The sequence below is a fragment of the Sciurus vulgaris genome (genome assembly GCF_902686455.1).
Source record: "Sciurus vulgaris genome assembly, chromosome: 9".
Lineage (NCBI taxonomy): Eukaryota > Metazoa > Chordata > Mammalia > Rodentia > Sciuridae > Sciurus > Sciurus vulgaris.
In genome coordinates, this window is record NC_136469.1 from 68458028 (window position 1) to 68480534 (window position 22507).

General features: G+C 33.7%; 1 protein-coding gene across 10 annotated transcripts in view; it reads right to left on the bottom strand.

Moving 5' to 3' along the window:
• CCSER1 (coiled-coil serine rich protein 1) overlaps positions 1 to 22507 on the bottom strand; it is a 1261997-nt gene that overhangs the window by 646727 nt on the left and 592763 nt on the right. For all 10 annotated transcript variants that reach the window (XM_079153245.1, XM_079153247.1, XM_079153248.1 and 7 more), the window contains exon 8: positions 4256 to 4339. In XM_079153245.1, the coding sequence (XP_079009371.1) occupies positions 4256 to 4339 (84 nt within the window). The remainder of the gene's footprint in view (positions 1 to 4255; positions 4340 to 22507) is intronic.

Genomic DNA, 22507 nt, shown 5'->3' on the forward strand with positions numbered 1-22507 from the left:
AGATTGAAGAGACCAAATATGAAGCTAATATGAGTTTCAGGAGAAAAATAATTATATAATTTGAAGAAAAACTTGAATGAATTGTAGTACTGGATTACTGGTGCTGTATATGTGCCATTTTTGCTTGGCACATACACCTAGAGAAAACATGGGAAAATGGCACATATGCAGCACCAGAATCTAAAATTCAGTAGGGTATCATCTATTAAGAAAAAAGGACCAACAACTGTAAAGATGATGCTTAGACATGGTGTCTGCACTAATTGGCCCAGGCTACTATTACAATTCATGATAGGATGGGTCACTTAAACAACAGATATCGATTTCTTACAGATCTGGAGTATGGAAGTCTTAGATTAGGACACCAGCATGGCTAGGTTCGGGTAAGAACTCTTCGTGGTTTAGAGACAGCTTACCTTCTCACCGTGTTCTCCCATGACTTTACAGGTAAAAAGAGAAAGTGAGGGGAGGGAAGGGAGCGGGGGTGGGGAGATCTTACTTTTCTTATGAGGTCTTCACTATCAACATGAAAACATGGTATTTATATAGCTCATGTCACATAGATAAGACAAGCAACACCTTTTACTATACCTTGTAGCAGTGCAGAGATTATGTTTTATTGTAAAACAGTTGGGAGTGGATGTCCTGTGCTGTGAACCAGTTCTTTTCTGTTAACAAGAACACAACTCCTGGCTGCAGATTATGTTTTTCATTTCCACCAATGAGTTGCCCCACCATGTATACAACAGCAGGATACTCTGATAATTTAATATTCAATATTCCTTTGGACACAATAAAATAATTATGAATCATTATCTTTATATGAGGAAAACCAATAAAGCTCACCAAGGTTTAAGTGATATAAAAAAATTTCATAGATTATAATTTCAGACTTCTTGAAATTGTTCCTAAGAATATAAACTGCTGATTGTCTTCTTTTTAAAGAAAATAGAAAAGACTAAATTGAAAGTGTAGTTATAAAATACACTCAAGTTAGAAATGCAGCTAATAATGTGGACACTTTTTCCAAACAATATAAATATATAATCTAATATCCAAATTATTATTTTGAGTTTTGTTGTATGTTTATGCTTTGTGAAATCTACCAACCTAGCAAACAAGAAGTGTTGAACTAAAGTAATAATTCTGAAATCATAGAGCAGTAAAAGAATGATAATTTTTGAAATGTGCCTTTAGAACTTGAAAAAGAAATGTAATAGCACTCTCTAGCCACAACTCTACTTGCTAACATTAAACAAGCATGAATGAACATAAATAACATGTGCTATTGACTGCATTGTGCCCTCCCCCGTTCGTATATTGAAGTGTTAACACCCAATATGATGGTATTTGGAAAAGGGACTTTTAGAAGATGTTTGGGAATTGGTGAGGACATAGGTATGGGACACTCATGATGGGATTATATGAAGAGGCACAGAAGGCTTGCCATCACAGTCTCTTTCTCTATGCACATACACTAAAGAAAAGTCATGTGAACACACAGTTAAAGATGGCTGTCTGTCAACCAGGAGAGTCCTTGCCTGAACACAGCCATGCTGGCACCCAGATCCCAGGCTTCCAACCTTCAGAACTGTGAGAAATTAACTTTCGTTCATTTAGGCTACCCAATTGAAAATTCTTTGTTATGGCATCCCAAGTGGACTAGAAAAATATGCAAAGAGCTACATAAAATCCCTTCCCTAGGACTTGTTTTTCCCTGAAAAATGTTATGCTATAACACAATTTCATAGGGACTGTAATTTACCCTGGTACCCCTAAAATAATGTTTTTCAATTGGGGGCAATTTTGGCCCTAGAGGATATTTGGTCATGTCTGCAGGGTGCTTACTGGTATGTAGTGCAGAGTGTCAGGGAGACTGCTAAACATCTTAGAATGTCCAGCATAGCCACTTACACCAAGCTGTCAACAGTGTGTTGTTGAGAAACACTGACGTAAAAATAAATCTGAAAAAACAGCATATAAAATGATCTTTTTTGCCCCCAAGACTGATTAACTTTTGCCAAATTCTGAAACTATCAAGGTAAGGCTAAATAAGCGACCATAATTATTTTAAAAACCTTTCTTAATTATTGATTATAAAATCTTTTTTGGCTTTATTAAATCTAAACTTGTTCTACCATGTACAGGTAAATAAAATTGTTTATGATAATATCAGGGGTCATCAAAGAAGAAACTCATGACAGATAATAGAAAATGAAATCATTTCTAAATTATTATGGATTATGAATCTGCAGTAATAATTAACAGCTAAACTGGACCCTAACATTGTTTAAAATTTTCGAATTTTTGAATACAAAGTTTAACCTACATCCTAACAAAATGTCAGAAGTTATTTATTACAAGGATTGAAAGTTCTTTGGATACTGGGTGGACTATTTGTGATTGTTGCCCTTCATGCATGCCTTTTTCTTTTAAACATTTCTTCTCCTAAATTCATAAACATCACTTACACACTTTCCTACTTAGTGACAATCCTCTTTAACAAACAAACTGTATCTTCAAAAGTTAATATTATTAAACATCAAGAGGATTATGCAAATGACATGGCACAAAAATAAAAATGGTACCTTGGTTTTCACCTGGGAAATTTTATAGAGTAAGGAGCCAATTTGGGTAATTCCAGTTTAAAGAAAAGAAAAAAGAAGATAATAATTTCACACTTATGCCTCATTTGAGAATGTCAGTCAATATAAGATGTTTTTGGAGGGAGGGGTGTTGAATTACTTTAATTATAGCTATGTAATGTTGTCTCTGGAAGTAATCGTTTTCTTTTTCATCAAATTCAACAAATGAAGGTCTGATTTCTTGCATATGGTATATCTGAAATCTGATCACAACTAATGTGAGGAAAAATGAATACCACTTTCTGAGTTAATTATGCAAAATAAGCACTCTCTAGCAAAGTGAGTGAATAGATACTCTTCTCCAATCTTTAATAGACATCTATTTTGATATTCATTAAACTGAAACATAAATAAAGCTTGATTTCATAATATATTTCTAGAGGGCTATATCAATATAAAATGCTTTTGATGTGTAATATATAAAATTTGTATTATAAATGTTACCTATATGTTTATAAAAGGTTATTTTTAATAATGTAAGACATGTTCCTTTTGTCTGTAATACTATTGCTGTATTTAGTAACAGTTTATAGACCTTCTAAAGTCAGAATTTTATGTTCGGGAGACCAATGAACACCATCAATTCAATCACAGAGCACAGTCTAAATAAAGGTCAAATTTTGGTAAAACACTATCTGTTATCAAGAGTCAATAATATCATATGTTCTAAATTGGTCTCATATCTTATTAATGTTAGGAGTTCTCAGAAGCCTCGATATAGAAAGTCTGCTTTGTCATTTAATTTTATTTAACAATCATATTAAATTCCATTGTCAATGTAGCCAAATCTAAAATAATCATAAAGAATGTTTTTTGGCTATAATTTGTTTTTTGATCTTGATAACGAATCAGTTTGTTTTACAGCATTTATTTTACTCATAAGAAATCTTGATGAGTTTAAAAAAATATTTCTCACTTCTTAATTCTTATTTTATAGTACTATGAATTTTATGTATTTACAGAGTGCACACATTTTATTTAAACTACTGTTCATTCACATCCATAATTGAAAACACATACTTAGAAAAATAATGTCCACAGCTCTTCCGGTTATCTACCAAATATATTTAATGTTGTGAAGGTATGATTCCTTCCTAATATTCTTTTATGATGTCATATAAAATAATTGAAAACATCAACTACATACATTTTATATTTTATATAATTTTACATTATTTATGAATTTTATATGAATAAAAAGCTACACTTGATAAAAATAAAAATACACTTATGAAAATAAAAATACACTTTTGTTTTAGCTATTATCATGTGCTCTGTTTCATAGAAGTTATATAATGTACTTCACAAAATACAATGTGGCCTTTGTCTTCAAATTTTTGATAGATAAATTGAAATGATGAACCCTAGTTTCATAATCTATTTCTAGAATTATGTAAATTTTCACATATATATATATTCTATATCCAGCTTGTCAAAGACCTACAGTTTTTATTATTATAGAATTATAAAGTTGGTATAAGATTGAATCATTAACAATATTTATAAACAAGTAATAGTATTTGTGTTAATAGTTTAGGGTCTATAGGGTCCATAGCAAATAACCTTGTAAAGAAAGTACACTCTGTTGGCTAAATATTGTTGCCACTTACCAGTTCTTCCTGAAGTTGGGAAATGAGTTCATCCCTCTCCTTTAGCTGTAACTTGAGCATAGAGCATTCATCTTTCATTATATCCTATAAAAACATCAAAGAGACAGTATAATAAGCTTAGCCCTTTCACTTTGCTCTTGATAAAGAAAGTCAGCTTCACACAGTGGGAGATAATTTCATCTGACTAATGGAACTCAAATTTCCTCTACAGCATGGTATTTATATCACTTTATATTCTAAGTTGCAAACAAAAAAACAATCTAATGTATCCAATAATGTTATTATGTTACACATGATTGTATATAAGAATCATGTATCTATCATGTCCATTATGTTGCTTCAGACTGAAACCAGTGAGTAATTCTTGATTCTTTCCTCTTATTTTTGTGCATATATAATCAGTGGAATAAAAATAATTATACTCTGGAAAGACACTTTATAATTTGTTCCTGTTTTAATATTAATTAGCAAACCTGTGGCCATTAAACAGTCTCATCATCAATGATATCTGTCCCTTTCACTGGAAATCTTTGGGCATTTAATCTTCTCACTGTGCAGGCTACACTCAGTGATGGCATCTATGTACAGGATGGATCCATACCCATGGCCCTTCCCACTCTGTGTTGCTAACTACCATCCTCAATTCAGAGTCTCCTGATTCTAATCTGCAGCTCATTCATATTTCTATTTCCTGAAAAGGCAGATAGCACTGTCACACACAAATGCCAACTCAACATGTAGCTCTGCTCTTGCCCCGCCCTGAGACTTCACTTCTGCTTATTTTATGTTCCTATTTCCTAAAATAACAACGAGGAAGTCACCCAATACTCTCACCTCCTACTCACTATGAACCAAATCTGGCATCTAATTCTTTAACCTCTAATTCCTCCATATTTCTTGGTCCTCTCTAATTCACATTGATTTACTCTAGGAACTCATGACTTCTTACTTGAATTTCTACAGTAGTCTCTAAATTGTATTTTCCTATATCTAACACTTTTCCTACCTATCAGTAAGAATTTTCTAATTGGGAATGAATTCCATCACTTCCTTATTTAACAGAGAATCTTCTTTTTGTTTTTTTCAGGAAAACAATAAGCCAAAACTCTTCAGCATGGCATATTTCTCCCTTCATTATTTGTTACTTGCTTATTTCACAAGCTTCAGAATTTTTTATTTCCAACCTCCTTTTAATCTTCACTCACTCCTACAGATATGAAATGCACTGTTTTTATGTCTCCTTACTTTACACATGAACATCTTTGGATTTTACTGCCCTCTTCCCATCTCATGCCTCTATTTCAAACAATAACTCATACTCTAGGATTAATCTAAACTACTACTTACCTCACAGGGAAGGTTTTCCTTACAGGCTGAGTTATGCATCCTTTTGGGGAAAGGGGATGATCCGTAACATCTAAACCAAATATTATTTCATACAAAACTTCTTGGGTTTTTTGTTTTTCCCCCAGTTTCATTGAATTACTTTTATTCCTTTTTCTTCCTACTTGAACATTTAGACTGTATTTCTTCAGCATATCATATTAAATGACATCATAAATTCATCTTATCTTCCCCTAAAAGTACTTTCATTTTGTTTATTAAATAGTACTAATGTAAATGTTACCACTTATATGTAGGACAACTAAAACCAAATGCTGTGTCACTAAAAATCACTTGCAAAGTTATTGATAGAGAAAGCTTTTATAAACTGTCTTCTGATGCCATATAATAAATATTTAGCATTTGTTATTCTGCAAATAACTTTAAGTAATATATTATTATCTACCTAATTTAAAGTTGTGAAACTGAACTTCATGAAAAATTTCCTCAGGGAACAAAACCTGAGAATTTTTAATTATTATTTTCAGAAAACCAGGTTTCTTTATAATTCTCAGCATACACAAGAGAGGCAAATCTTCCATTTTAAACACATTGATTAACAAAATGTTGATTAGAAAAAAATACTGTGGGCCATTTGCCTGTCTCTTACCTGTCCATCGCCTGCCTTACACCTATCTATCACCCAATGCAGGAGGTTCACCTCCCAATCCTTCAACAACAGTCAGCAAACTGATCAGCGACCGCCAGTGGAGCACCAGCTGCCTGCTGTTGCCTGGAAGCTCACTGTTACAGTACCTGCAGATTTGATTACACGTGGCTGCCACCATTTTGAGACAAGAGCCAGGCCCCATAGGACCCCTGAGCCCCATAGGACTGACTGAGCCCCATCTCCAGGATCCCTCAGCCCAACTGATCACTCCCTGCCTCTGGGGCCCTCACATTGACTGACTGCTCCCTGCCGCCAGGACCCCCAAACCAACTGACTGCACCCTATCACCGGGACCCCAGACCGACAGATTGCAACCGGCCTCCAGCATCCCGCAACCACACCAAACACACCCTACCTCCAGGATCCCTGCCTGACCAATCCCGCCCTGCCTCCAGGACCTCCAGCCGACCTCGACCACACCCTGAGCTGCAGCTCCCCATTTGCCAACACATTTCCAAGCCAGAGTGGCCATCCTGGATAATCCTGGAAGCCATAGCTCCAATCTTTAGGTGAAGCAAATCCCATCCTGAGACGCCTGCTGGAGACTTGAAGTTCATTGTCAGGTACCTCTCATGCATCAGGCTAGTGAACACTGGGAGTTTTCATTACTATATGACTGTTATACTGTAGATTTTCTTTTTTCTCCTTATAGAAAAAAATACTGTTGATAATCAGTGACAACCAAAAACTTTGTGGTAGATATAGGTTAAGTCTTAGGTCCCATTGCAATGAAGGATTCATGGAACAGCTGTGAGGCGTGTAGCTAGCTGACTATTTCCAACTGTTAGCTCTTTTAGCATCTGCCTCAGCTTTTCAGCAGAATTCCAAGCTCATTACTGGATGGTGTCACACAAAAGGCTGATTTAAGGCAGAGATATAGCTATTCTTGAGGCATTTTCCAACCACAGACTGTACAAGAGCCTACCCACTTTTCCTCAGCACAGGATTATTCTTATAGGCCCTTGGATCTGGAGTTCCTTGTTCAGCTTAAAGAATCTGTTAGATGGAGGCTAATAACAATACTCCCTCAATATTCTCATTATATCTGCAGCATATTTGACAAGATGATCTATTGAGTTTGAAATCATACTGATGTGTAGAATTAAAAGGATTTTAATATTCTTGTTTCAAAATAAGATTATTCCATTAACCCGTAGGCTAATGTAACTAATTTAACCTTGTGATTTTTAAAATGCACATTATTCATAGTTAGAAAAAATAATTTAATAATGATGATATCCTCAGTTTCTCATTCAAGTATAATTAATTTTAGGGCCAAAATTCTATTCTATTATTTCCTCTTTAAATAATATCCATAATTATGGCACTGAGTATGGTAGATTTAAAATGGCTAATTCTATTGTAAAGTGGAATCTAATGCTCCTAGGATCTAGTCTAATTCTATTGAAAAGTGGAATCTAATGCTCCTAGGATCTAGTCTGGTCTTACTGATTTGCAGGACTAGTAAACACAAAGGAAGTAACTCTGCATGACTTTCAGAGCCAGGTCAGGAAAGGTCTTTCACTTCCACAGTGTGTCACTTAGAATGCTTCCCTTCAGACTACTCCTTTGCAGAAAGATTTAACAGATATGCTGAGAAGTACAACCATATCATGCTCCCACTGAAAGCAGTATATAAGCTTCCAAAGAACACCCAACATCAATTATCAGCTGTGAAAAGGAGCCACCTTGGACATCTAGCCTTCACGTGACTGCAAGCTCAGCCAACACTTCACTCTGCCTAAGAAACCCAAGAGACCCTAGGCTAGAATCACCTAGTTGAGTCATTTCCAAATTCTTGACTTATAAAATTATAAGTGAAATCAATGAAAGCTTTAACCCACTTTTCCTCAGCACAGGATGATGTTTTGGGATGATTTGTAACGGATATGCACCAGGACATATGCACAACTTCCAAATTATTATAACTATAATTAGTATGAATTGTGACTTACTAGAATTATATAAAAATGTATACAATGAACTTTTCAAATAAAACATTTCATGATCTAATTTTTTTTTATTTTTGTGATTTAAGCTATATTTAGAATGATTTTCAATGATTTCAAGCATATCAGGAATATCCATGTTCTTATCATATAAGCTAGGGAACTTGGAAATAAAGATATATAAGCTATTTTATTACTGTACACTTATTTTATAAATTTGGAAAGTCAGTGACAGATAACCCGAAATTAGGGGAATATGTCTTGAATTCAATTTCCTGACTTCATTCCCATGCATTTTATACTATATTTTCACCTGTAATTAGAATCACCTCATTGAGACAGTAATATAAATAGAAATCAAGTATCAAAAAAAAAAAAAGGCAAGTAGAATCTGCCAGTAACATGGGAAAAAGTTTTACTTTGAAATTAGAAATGTAAATTAAAAAATCAAATACTTTACAAGAAATGTAAATTTAAAAAATCAAAATCAAATACTTTACAAGGCAACTCCTCATTCTTGTAAACAAAATGGTCAAAAGATTATAAAACTAAGGAAGCAGGAGACTCTATCAGTGCCAACGAGAACAGAATGTTTATGAACAAGTGAAAAAGGAATAGAAAACAGGAATATGTCAGGGGAGGACAGCAGGTCAGAGATTAGAGAACACAAGAATGCATAATAATTGATAATGTATTTTGCAGCTCTACGTAAATAAGTGTAATTCTTATGTTGACTTAGCTGCAACACCTAGTAGCTAGTGAAAATAACAGCAGTACAGGCAAGCAAGTCCAGGGGAAGAACAGTCTTTCAGACATTGAAAACTATGTCAATAAAAAACACCATTTTAATTATTTATTATTTTTAAAAAATTGAAAACTATTTCATAATCCATGTCAATATTAGTAATTTACATGATATTAAATTTTCTTTTTATAAACATTCTATAAAAATTGTAAACCTATCTTTACTCGAAGAGAAGAACTAACATTCTATTCATCTATAATAGTGTGCTTTCTTTTGGTATTGCTTTTTCGGAAAAATAAAAATAATAAGGCATTATATTTTCTTATGTTTTAAATAGCTATACTATATGTTTAAATAGCTATACTATATAGTATACTATACTATATAGCTTTAAATAGCTATACTATAATCTAAAAACTGAAATGCTTCAAAATCCAAAACTTTTTGATATCACAAGTGGAAAACTACACACCCGACCTCATGTGAATACTTGTAATCAAAACACAGGAGAACTAAAAATATATAAAATTACTGCCAAGCTAGATGTATCAGGTCATACGAAATATAAATGTATTTTGTGTTTAAACCTGGATCCTATTCCTAAGATATTGCATTGTGTGTGAAAATATTTTCAAATCTCAAATATTTCTGGTCCCAGGCATTTTGATAAAGGATATCCAAACGCTACTATATTTACTATAGATAAAATGCACATAGCCTGAAATTATCTTTTTTCTTTTTTAAGAACTAGCAAATGTATCACTAAAGACTACCACAGACTACACATCCTAAATCATTTTTACAATTAGAATTGAATGATTCTCAGATATTAGATATATTCTGATTTACTCCAGTATTCATAAGAGATATTGGTAAAATTTGTAAATAAAACACAAAATATATGCAATTTTTAAATTATATCAATTAATAGAAAATGGTATTTATTTGGTATCAAAATTGTTGGTACTTTCTTCCTCAAGGTAACAGCAAGAATGAATAAATGTTCAAAGCCAGTATTTTAGAAGTACCTTTTGTAGCTATAAACCAAATCAGGATACAGTATTATCCTTTGACACAGTAGTATACATACATATATATATATATATGCATATATATATATATATATATATATATATTTGGATTTTCTTTGTGTGAATGTGCATGTATTTTATTGTGAATTTAATCCAGGGGTGCTCTATCACTGAGCTATGCCCTCAGTTCACTTTTATTTTTATGCTGAGGGTCTTTATAAGTTGCCTAGGCTGGCCTTGAAAATGTGCTGAAGTTTCTTGAACATGCATTCAAGTTCCTTGAGCATGCAATCTTAGTTCCTGAGATTGTAGGTATGTACTACATATATACATATGTACATATACATATATATATACACACAGCACATACCTAGTAATATGTTCAAGTAATTAAAGAGGAATTCTGGGAAACCACCATTATCTTTTCATCTGTAAATAGTATGCTTAGGAAATCTTAAGAATTCTTACTGATCTCTATCATTGAAAAGACAACACATTATATTCATATAGCAGTTTAATAACTTATAAAACACTTGGTGTATAGAATCATGTTCTCTACTATCAGAATCTTTCTTGACTAGCTATTGAACTAAGTGGTAGAATTCTGGGATAAGTAGGTCTTTAGGCACAAGAAAATGAAGCAGAGAAGACCATTGTAGCAAGGCTAATTAAAAGGAAAGCGCATGAGCTGGGGTTGTGGCTTATTGGTAGAGCACTTGCCTAACATGTGTGAGGTACTAGGTTTATTTCTCAGCACCACTTATAAAAAATGAGTAAAGTAAATGTCAATCAACATTTAAGAAAAAAATTTTTTTTTCAAAAAAGGAAAACACTCATAATAATACAAAGAACCTGCAACTTGGTTGGTAATCTGTCAACAAAATTCATTGTAGTCCTAAAATTTTTGAACCCTTAAAAACATTAGCCTACATTGAAAACTTTGCTAAAATGTAAAATTTGTTTGATGCTACTGTAGACTTGTCATTTCCAATGTTGCTAGTGTTCTCTTTGATTCACATACTACACTAACAAGAATAAAAATGAAGTTGTAAAACTTCATACTATCATACTCAAATTTTTTTCTAATTATGCAGAAAATGGACAGAGCATTTTAATCTAACTCATGATCCTTATAAGAAAATTACTAGACCTTTTACTTTTGTGTTCTTTGTTTCATCCAGCACGTTTGTGAAAACTGTAATTTAAAAATAAACATTGATGTTCAATTTTCTAAAGCTACTTAAAAGAAGAGTATTTTGCTGATTGAAGTATGAGAAATTTCTCAGGGTCATTGAAAGACTTACTAGGCAAGAGAAATCAGCTTTCTCCTAAAGCACCTGAGTTTCATCAAAATTAGTTTAGGCCTGGCGCTGTGGTGCACGTCTGTAATCCCAGTGGTTTGGGAAGCTGAGGCAGGACGATTGATTGCAAGTTCAAAGCAAGGCTCAGCAACTTAGTGAGGCCCTAAGCAACTTAGCAAGACCCTGTCTCAAAATAAAAAATAAAAAATGGACTAGGCCTGTAGGTCCTTATAAATGTGTCTTGAAATTCTCTGTTATAGCATTATTTTTTCCTCAGGGAAGATAGGTGGAATTGTCATCTCTTGTGACCAGAAAGCAATTATTGAAGTCTCCCTTCCCACAATGTAGATCACAGAAAGAAAAAAAAAATCAAATTTTTAAAAACACCCTGTTGAAAGTTCCTTTCTGTTACACAGTATGCTTAATTTCTTTTCATGCTTTAAATAGGAATAGGAGAAATCTTGTGTTTCTGCATCCTGAATTTTATAAGAAATTGTTTGAATATCATAATGATCTTACTTTCTGGAAGTTAAAATGTAATCAGGGACATCAAACATTTCCCCATTTTCCCCATTTCCCTCATCAAAATGTGTAAGAGCCGTTTTGTCTTATTTTGTTTATTTTTTTAATGCTGTCTTGACCCAGAGGCCACTTAGTTCACTTTCTAGAAAAACTGATGAATGTGCATACCAAAAATACTTTCCTTATCAGACCCTTAATTCCAGGACCACTAAGTATCAACCCTACCCGGCCTCCTCCACTCTATCCAGGCCAAGTTAAAGGCAACTTGGACAGTCCCTAGACCTCAGAGCCCATGAAATTATTCAAATTAGTCAACAGGTTGCCTGTGAGCCCATGCTTAACTCCATCTTGCTTTCCATGATATGCTATTCCCAACAGTTCCAGTTTGCTGCTATTCTTTGCCAGCGGTAAACATTTGCAGGGTCCTGCAGGCAATCTTTGCACCTTTGGTGCCATTAGTAATGAACAATTCTGTCTTTCGTCTTTCAGTGTGATGTGTTATTGTTATTTGGGACCCAGCACCTAAAGAATTTTTAAATGTAACTGAATATAGTGCCAGAAGGATCCTGTCTGCTGGTAGCGGTCACTGTTCTGCCCTCCTCCTGGGACAAGGAGCCCAGCATCTCTTGGACCCTGAACATTGACCCCACTGCAGTACCAAGGGAGACTGTGTATAACATTGGGGGCTGCTTGATCATACATATACATTCTTTGTTTTAGATAAAAAGAGAAAGTCATGCCTTTGCGGTTTTATCTGTTGATAAAGGGCAGTAAAAATCAGAGAGAAGAGACTTCCCTAATATTAAAAGATTCTGAAAAATGGGTAATATTTTGTTTTATGGTGCACTGAGTTGTGACAGTGTTGAAGAATACAGAAATAAGTAATGCTTTAAAGATGTTTCAAGGATTCTGGCATAATTATAGAATTTTGGAAAGGAGGAAAAAGCAGAGTTCAATATTGTGCTGTACAGGAATTACAGATAATGTGACTCAATTTAAGCAGTGGTGTCAGGCAGTCTGGGAGGTCAGAAAACTAAACTGCAAAAAGGCAATGAACATTAGCTGAAGCTAAGGATTACAGCTGCAAAACATAAACCAGTATTATATAGTAAGGAAAGAAGTAAAGGTCATGCTTTGTTCTTTTTTAGAGACACTAATGGATAGCAACAGCATACACAGTAGTACATTCAGATACTCATTATCTGTATCATTTTAAAGCAGGAGTCTTTTAAGATGGCATATAAATGAATTTGGTAAAAGTAGCTTTTTTCAACATATGAAGTAGATGCACTTTGAACAATCACTTATGTAGTAAATTCCTGCACCCATTCAACTATGTAATTAACTTCCATTACAAAACAAAATCTTGGGCTTAAAGATTCTATAAATTTAAAAGCAATCACAAATCTCAAATATTATTAGATGTAAATCATCTTTAAATTATCTTCTAATATGGAAGAAAATCAACAAATCCAGCAACTGTTTCATACATTACCTCTTGTTCTTTTCAATCTAGGAAGAGAAGACTCTCATTTAAGGCCATGTTATACCAAAATTGAGCTATATAGATTAAAATAAATCAATTACTACTAAATAATCTATGATATATAGAAATTCTACATTAATATCAAATATTTGATTACATTATCAGAGAATATTTACCTTTACTGAGAAGGTGTAAATAAATAACCACGTTTTTCAGTGTTTTAATAACTTTGTTATAACCTATGTCTACATTATTCCAAACTAGTATGCCTCAACATTGATTAAATTACTTTTCTGAAGTTCAGTTTTCCTCATAAAATTGCATTTGTTGCACATTATTTCCCCAATAAGAAGCATTCAAGTTCATGTAAGGGGAAAAATTCCATTAGGTTGTGGTATATAGAATGTCTAAAGTGGTCTTCAAAGTTGTCCTGCCCAGCTCCAGAGTCTGTTGACATATCAAGATATCACTCTGATGGTTATCTTATGTTATATGGTACAGTTGACCCTAAAGTAGGGAGATGATCCTGGTGGGCCTAATCTAGTCACATGAGCCCTTCAAAGCAGAGACCCTTCTCTGGCTGGAGCAGAAATGAGAGGTACATGAAGCATAAGAACTGACCACTGATGCTGCTTTGAGAATTGAAATAGCCAAGTAAGAAGGAAAGGAGAACCTCAAACAGCTAGCAAGGACATGGGAACTGCAAATCTGCAACCTCAAAGAAGTGAATTTTCCAACAGTAAGAAAAGTCCCAAAGGGATCTTGTGTGTTAACTTCAGACTTGTGAGAAAGATAAAAAAAAAAAAAAAAAAAAAAAGATATTTTTTTCTTTATTAAGTCATCAAGTTTGTAGTAATTTGGGTCATAGTGATAGAAAACAAATACATACATGAAGGCACCAGAGTCAGAGAAAGACTTCTTGGAAAAAAAATATATCTAACTAGAATCTCAAAGTTTAGAAGAAATGTATACACGATGGAAGAAAGGGAAGTGATTTCCAGAGAAAGGCAGAATAAAGATTCCCCAAGGCACGAGTTTGGGGTTTAAGTAGTATTTTGATATATGGTGTAGAGATGCATGCATTGACAAAGAGAGAAAAAAAAAAAAAAAGTCACAAAAGTCACTTATTCTACAATAATAAATTTACTGTTATTCAGAAAGCTATGGTACATTAATCATGAATTCTAATCCATTAGACAGTATGATGGGATTTAAATACATGTGGCTTAGTCCTGATACAGTACTGAGAGTAGCCCCATAGGATCAAGACTGAAAGAGATAAAAGACTATTTTAACAATCCATGTAAGAAAGAACTAGAATTTAAACCAAGATGGTGCTATGGAGTGAATTTGAAAGCTACTCGTAAGATAATTGGAGTAGGGAGAGGAAAATGAGGGAGGAAAGAGTGAAAGATTACTCCACTTTTGGCAGGTGTACAGAGGGAATGGAAGTACTCCTCACTTCTGCTGAGAGCTGCAAATTTCAGGTGGAGCTTTAGGATGAGAAATACATGAGTTCCCTTTTAATGTCCCTTATAGAATTTGGCTGAGCTATGTATCAGTTAATTATTTTTAAATGAGAAAAAAATCCAGGTGAAGAAATATAATAGGCATTAGCTAAACAGGTATGAGCTTAGAAGAAAAGGAGATATGGTCATCAAATGGGGATTTGAGAATTACCAGCATATTGATGTAGCAAAAAAATGAAAAAGACTTAAAACTCTGAGCATATGGATATAGTAAAAAAGTAAAAATGAAATAACTGTGAAGTAAACTAAAATGAACAGATAGAGAATAAGCAAAGGATAGTGTCACAATGGTTTAGGGAGGAAATAAATGATTTTAGATGTAATAGAAGTAAAATGAAAATAATGGTTTTCAATGGACTTATCAAAAAAGTAAGTCACTGTGGACTCTAACAAAACAGTCTTAAGTTGGGTGTGGGAGGCAAAAATGTAGATTATAGAAAGCTAACAAATGAACTGAAAGGAAGTAGTAAGCTTCCAACTACACAATTATCAGAATACAAGCTGCTTTCAAGAAAATTGTGAATAGCAGAAATGAAGATGAGTAACTGACTTAGTCTGTTTTGTGTTGCTATAACAATGTACCTGATACTAGATACTTTATAAAGAAGAAAGGTTTATTTATCTCAGATCTGTAGATGGAAGATCATATTGTCAGCATCTGTTCTGTTCTGATAATGACCTCATTGTGGATGGCATCACAATGGTGTGGAACAGAGAGGTCATATGGCAAAATGGCCATCGAGAGATGGGAGGAGCTAGGCTTCTTTACTTTATAACTACCTACTCTAATGGGAATGAATTCACTTCTCTGAAATCTGACCCACTCCCAAGAGACAGCATTATTCATTCATGAGGGTGCAGTCCCCATGATCTGGGTACCTTCCAGAGTCCCATCTCTCAAAGATTCACTACCTCTTAACACTGCCATTCTGGGGGCCAAACTTCCAGCCCATTAACCTTTAGGGGCAAATCTTATTCTTGCAATTACAATAGATAATAGGGTTGAGGTGGTGGTAATGATAATGATGAGTGTGTGTTTGTGTGTGTGTGTGCGTGCACACGCGTGTGCATAAGACTGATGAAAATGATTCAGAAGTTAAACATACAGGTGAAAGAAGAATGAGTGAGGGAGAAAAATCCTTCAGGTGTTAAGAAAATATAGGAGGAAATTATAAGCTTTAAATAAATAGAGAATTGTAAGAAAAGAGAAAAAATTAATTTTTATTTATGGTGAGTAAATGGTAAGGGAGCCCTTCTCTAAAGAGCACAAGATAATAGATTGCAACAATTTAACTGTTTCCTCAAAATTCATTATACTGGAGTACTAACCCCTAGAATGCTACTTTATTTGGAAACAGGGTTATTACAGGTATAATTAGTTAAAATGGGGAAAATACTAGAGTACAAGGGGTCTTTTTTGTAATGTCTGATGTCTTACAAAGAAAGAAAATTTTGACACAAAGGAACATATAAAAGGAGAACAACTTCGAAGATGTGAGTTACGACCTGTCATAATCCAAGGAAGTACTTGAAGCTAGGAGTGAAGTCTGGAACAGATGCTTACAAGGAGCTTCTAAGGGGAATGCTCAAACAAAGCCTTGACCTCATAATTCTAGGCTCCAGAACCTTGAGACAATAGTGTCTGTTCCAGACATTCAGCTTATGGTACTTTGCTACAGAAGCCCTAGGAAAATAATATGTAGATATAATATGTAGATATATCCATCATTTTCAATTGCTGCAGCATCTTACAAATTATATATATATATATAATTATATGTAATATATATTATATATATAAATATAATTTAGTTAAATGTGATTTTTTTAAGTAATTGATAAATGGGTAAAGAGAGAAGAAACAATGGGAAAAAGAGAGTAGCTAAAAGATGACTACAAGTTTTTCATCTTTAAATCTCTCCAAGAACTCATTCTTATTTTTAACATGGAATAATATTAGAAAATGACAGACTTACAAGCATGTCTAATTAAATAAGTTTTTAAAACACCTTTACATTATAAAGTACCCTTGTCTGTACATATTTTGTCACTACTTGATTCCTGAACAGCTGCTACCTAATTCTATATCTGCTGAGATATTTTTACCTTCACATCACACTCACCTGATCATTCAAATGAACTACTGATTCTTTCTTCTGTAGTTCTGTTACTGTCCTGAACCCTGATACATGCAGATATGAGGACAGCCACCACACAGAAGTATCACTGCATTCAAGCATCTTGATTGCTCATCAAAATTTTTAGATAATTTAATCTCATCAATGTCAAGGTCACTTTGTTCTCTAATCAGTATATGATGAAGTTCATGGAGACATGCAATTCTCCAAATTCCTTTTCACACATGATGAGCTTGTGGTGAGAGAAATAGTACCCCTAGACATGGGAGAAAATGTAAATAAATACCCTGCTACCCATACTTCATCACCATTCCATCTGAGCCCTGCAAATAAAGCAACTTTAAAGATGGAAAATTAAGGGACTATACCACAGATAGTCAGCATTTTAATGTCTAAATATTGATAGCAACCTTTAAGCATATAAAAATTAAATAATTATTCAGTGATAATAAATCTATTTAATGAAATACTATGCATTTTTAAAAATGATGATTGCAAAGTTAACATGGAAATGGAAAATATGCTTTTTGGTTAATGGAATTTTAAAAATGTACTTATTTTAAAAAATTCCACAGAATTATGATGATAACTTTGTTATAATTGTGGTTTTGTCCGTGATTTTATTTTATTTCTAAACTTCACTTAAATGCTTATAAAATTAAAGGCTCTATGTTCTAAAAAAAATATTTATAGAAAACAAAGTATTTATCCAGAGACATTTAGTAATCAAGTAACAAAGTGAATCTATGGTAGGCATTGTAGAGTTTCAGAGTAATATCATATTCAAAATAAAATATTCCAAGCCCCAAAAAGAAATGTGCAATAATCAGAGATTTCATATGTATATCTTGAACATCATTACTAGAACATATTCAAAGAAGTCATTTATACTCAAGATTACCCCTTTTCCTCTATCAGTTTCCTCTATCATTTTCTCTTTCAGACTCATTCAGTAGTTCTTTCAAGTGCCCTGGAGAACTCATGAACTACAGGTCTTTCTATCTGCCCAGCTAGCCTTCTCGTTTTGCATCATAAAAACCCTGTCAGAATGTATCTGACAGAGAAGAACCCTCCTATCAGACAGCAGGGATGAAAAGACCAGACATCTGTTTTTGTTTGTTTTTTGAAGTGAATAGGGAAGAGGTAAATTTTAGAAAAAAATTCACATAAATATTCCCAGCTCCACAAAATTAAAATTATGACTCTTTACTACATAACATAACAAACTGTGGATTAAAAGGGCTAAATTGGAAGTACCTGCAGTAAAAGAACAGAGTTTTTCAATCTTTTTTATACTGAACACTCTTTAGGAAAGCATTAAGCATTTTGTTAATTAAGCTTATGAAAATATTCATTATTCAAAAAGATGCTATTGTAAACCTACTAAAACATTAAGATCATAAAAAAGGTAATTTATGAAAATGTAAAACTTAACAGTTTTAATGGCATCAGACTGAGATTTATTTAGAAAGTGGAATATTGTAAAGGTGAATGGTTACCTTATTTCTATCAATAATTGTCAAGTTATTTTGCTTGAACACAGAAATTGCAATTACAATTTCATGAAATCTTTACCTGAACTTGTCACATTGAGAGATTTGCACTTTAATGCTATTATATTATATTGAAAGTAATAGACCTTTTCCTTCACTTTGAATATGAATTTAAACACTATTCCTATTCTTTTATTGCTACTTTAATTTTGTCCAGCTGTGCAACATCTAACATCATAAAAGAGGGCCAGTTAAGGCACAGGATTACAATTAAAAAAAGAAAACACATGTTGAAAGAAGCCAATACTGAAGCATGCATGTAACAAGTTAGAAACAGTTTTCAACAGAGGGTGAGTGCAGACTTTATTACAATCATCTGGGAAGCATTTCAAAGATTCACAGTACCTCTCCTTTCTATTCCAGGCAAGTTTATGAGAACCACTTGGAAATGTAGATTTGAGTTCATTTTCATCAAAATAATTACTGAAACACACTTATTAAAAAGGTGAATAGTGGAGAATGATATATAATGGGGGTGGGGGTGTGGGGAGTGAGAGAAGAATGGAGGAACTTTAGATTATGTAGAAGGAAATGAGAGGGAGAAGGGGTATGAAAAATGGTGGAATGAGACAGGCATCATTACCCTATGTACATGTATGATTACACAAATGGTATGAATCTACATCATGTACAACCACAGAAACAAAACGATGTACCCCATTTGTGTACAATGAATCAAAATGCAGTCTGTAAAAAATTTAAAAATAATTTTTTAAAAAAAGTTACGCATATCCAATATATAAAAAAGTGGATAAAGAAATGATTATAAAAATAAATGAGTTTTTGCATTTATGATAACTGGTATGATGTTTGCTCACTGTAATCACAATTGGCCATAAAGTGTTTTCATGTGGAAAACACTTTACATCATCCAGAATGATGGGGGTAAATGATTTTCCAAGAATTATTCAGTTAGTTGTACATAAAATCTTGAGAAGTATGGGCACGGTTAAACACTGATACTAAGAATTCAAGAGGAAAACCTTCTAAATTTGAGTAACTTTCATTTTATTTATTCTCTACCAGTTATCTCAGTTTTTAGTGGCTTAGTTTCTACCTTTCCTAAAACAAACATCACAGCAAAATAGAGCAACAAGAATTTGGTGTTTCTGTCTACATTTGACTCTCTTATTAAAGAGACTGTTGGAAGACATTTAATATATACATGATCCATATCATTTGCAATTTATACTAATAATTGTTCAATATTCCTGTCTTTGAAAGGTGGTTTTCATTCTAGACCCTTAACTGAAATTACTCTCATGAATGTTAAGTAGAAACCCATTTTTTTGGTACTCAGCTTGATCTATGCTTTTGTTTGGGTAATGCAAAATCCCTTCAAGATAGCTCTTCCTCCTAGGCTTCTGTACTTGCAATCAATCTTCCCCTTTCTTCCTCTCCTTTCCCCTTCCCTTCCTCCCTTCCTTCCCCAGGAGTGCTCTACCATGGAGCAACATCCCCAGCCCTTTGTTCATTTTCATTTTGAGACAGGGTCTTCCTAAATTGCCCAGGCTAACCTTGAGATTGCAATTGTCCTACCTTTACCTGCTGAGTAACTGGAATATAGGGCCTATGCCACTACATGCAGCCCAATTTCTCCTGTGATACACTCTGAATCCTTTTCAATCTCCCTACAACATTTCTTTTTTCTTTTACTGTACTTTAAATGTTAGCATTGCTCAGGTTTCTGTTCCAAGCCCTCTCTCATATCCCTTTGAATGCTTCACCTCAGCAATTTATTGTATAGCAATGACCTATAAATCCTCAAATAATGTTTATCATGAATTTCCTCCACCTGCTGAAATCCTGTGCCAAATTTTTATCTTCCCTCTGGATACCTACACTTACTATATTCTATGTGGATCAGATTTAAGTTTCCAAAGCTAAAGCAACAATAGGGTGTTTTTCCTACGCTTGGGAAGCAGTTAATGATATCATCTCCCCTACAATTTAATTGAGAAAACTGATCAATCTTCAACCTCTTTGAACACTATTTCACTCAATTATCTTTCTGGCATGATTTCCGATGAGAAATTTTCTTATTCATGTTTCTTTCTGTATAAGATATTTTCTTTCTCTGATTTCTTTCAACAATTTCTCCTTGCTTTCAATTTTCTGCAATTCTAAAATGATATGTAAAGGTATAGATTATACCTTGCTTGGTGTTCTCTGAACTTCCTGAATCTGTGGTTTGGTATCTATCATTAATTAAATACTTGACCATTACGACTTCACACACATCTTTGGTTCCATCCTCGTTCATCATTCTATGGTATTCTGTTAGACTCCTGTTGCAATCTTTGAAATTATCCTAGAATAATTCAATACAGATTATTTTGGCTTTTCTTTCCTTTTTATTCTTTGCATTGCAGCAGAAAGGTTTCTACTAACATATTTTGGAGCTCACTAATTCATTCCTCAGCAGTGTCTAAAATGTACTGAGGAGCTCATCAAAAATATTCTTCAATTATGTTAGTGTTTTCTTTCTTTTGATTCTTTCTTAGAATTTCCATCTCTCTGTTTACATAACTCATGTGTTCAGGCATACTGTTTATTTTTTTCTATTAGAGCCCTAAAAATATAACTTTTATATAATAATCTTAAATTCCTTGCCTAAAAATTTCAAAATCTATGCCATATCTAGCGTGATTATGTAGCTTGCTTTTTTTCTTCAGTCTATGTGTTTTGTGCCTACATTCTAGCATGTTTTAATTTTTTTTAAAGATGGACATGAGATGTTGAATACTAATAACTGAAGTAGCATGGAGTTGTATGTTAATTTTGCTAAAAGTTGATCTACTTAATATTTGCTAGCACTGTAGATATCAGAGTCTGCAAATTCCTCTACTGTCAACATTTTTGTCTCCTCTGAAATCTTTGGGTTACTGTACAATTCCTCCGTAAGTAGAGTCTGTGCCCTTTAACTCTTTCAGTGGTAATTCACTGTTATTATACTGGATTCCTGTTGAAGTGGTGATAAGGAACTGTAGAGGGGAATCATTCTATGATCTTATGATTAAATCTTGGTCCTTTAATGGGCCTGTGTCACTGGATAATGTCCCTCATGACTCTTTTAATATACCAAGCTGATAGATAAAATTAACCATCACACTTAGTTTTATTTCATTCCTTGGTGAGATAGGAAGGTGAGTGAAGACAGGAATTGACAAGTACCCTTTCTTCTAAGGAAGATGAAGCTTTATCTGCTAACTATTTTCTGCAGTAAAATAGATCTTTACCTGGGGACTGGCCTGGGCATATTTCAAATTTGTTACATTTCCCTATACCTGTCAAATATTCAGGGAATTTTTTCTTTATTTTTCACTATGAGAACTAGGTGGAATTCCTAGAGAAAGATTCATGAAAATCTTGGTTTTTCCCCCACAACATGGCTTCCAAAAGTTTCTTTCAGGCTGGTCTACTCCCACCCTCCAGCAGCTCATCAAAATTTTCACTTAAAAGTTCCTACCCATTTATGTCTTCAAAGGCTTCTGTTTGAGGTAAGCTGATCTCTGTATTCATTTGTGTGTCCAGATTTGAGGGCAGTAGTTTGCTCTGTGGTCTCATTTCTCTGGTAGACCCAGGAAAAATAGATTATTTTCAGCTTGTTCGGTTTTTTTTTTTTTTTTTTCTCTTATTGTAAGCACAGAAGTGATGACTTCTGAACTCTTTATCTGTTAGAGCTCAGACCAGAAGTCCTTGACTTCTCATTTTCTTTCACATTCCATGTCTACCAGTCTTCTTTCTGACTCCAAAATTCTTTCAATGCATTCCTTTAGTTCAATTCCCATTGCTCTTGCCTTAATCTGGACTTTCACAATGGGTTAAAATTCTTTGTCTCATAATTGCTTCCCTTGCCTTTGTATCAACAGTTACTAAAAGAATAGTCAAAAGGTTATTTATTTATAGTTCATAATTTTCCTAGTAACTATGAACTCTTTGAGA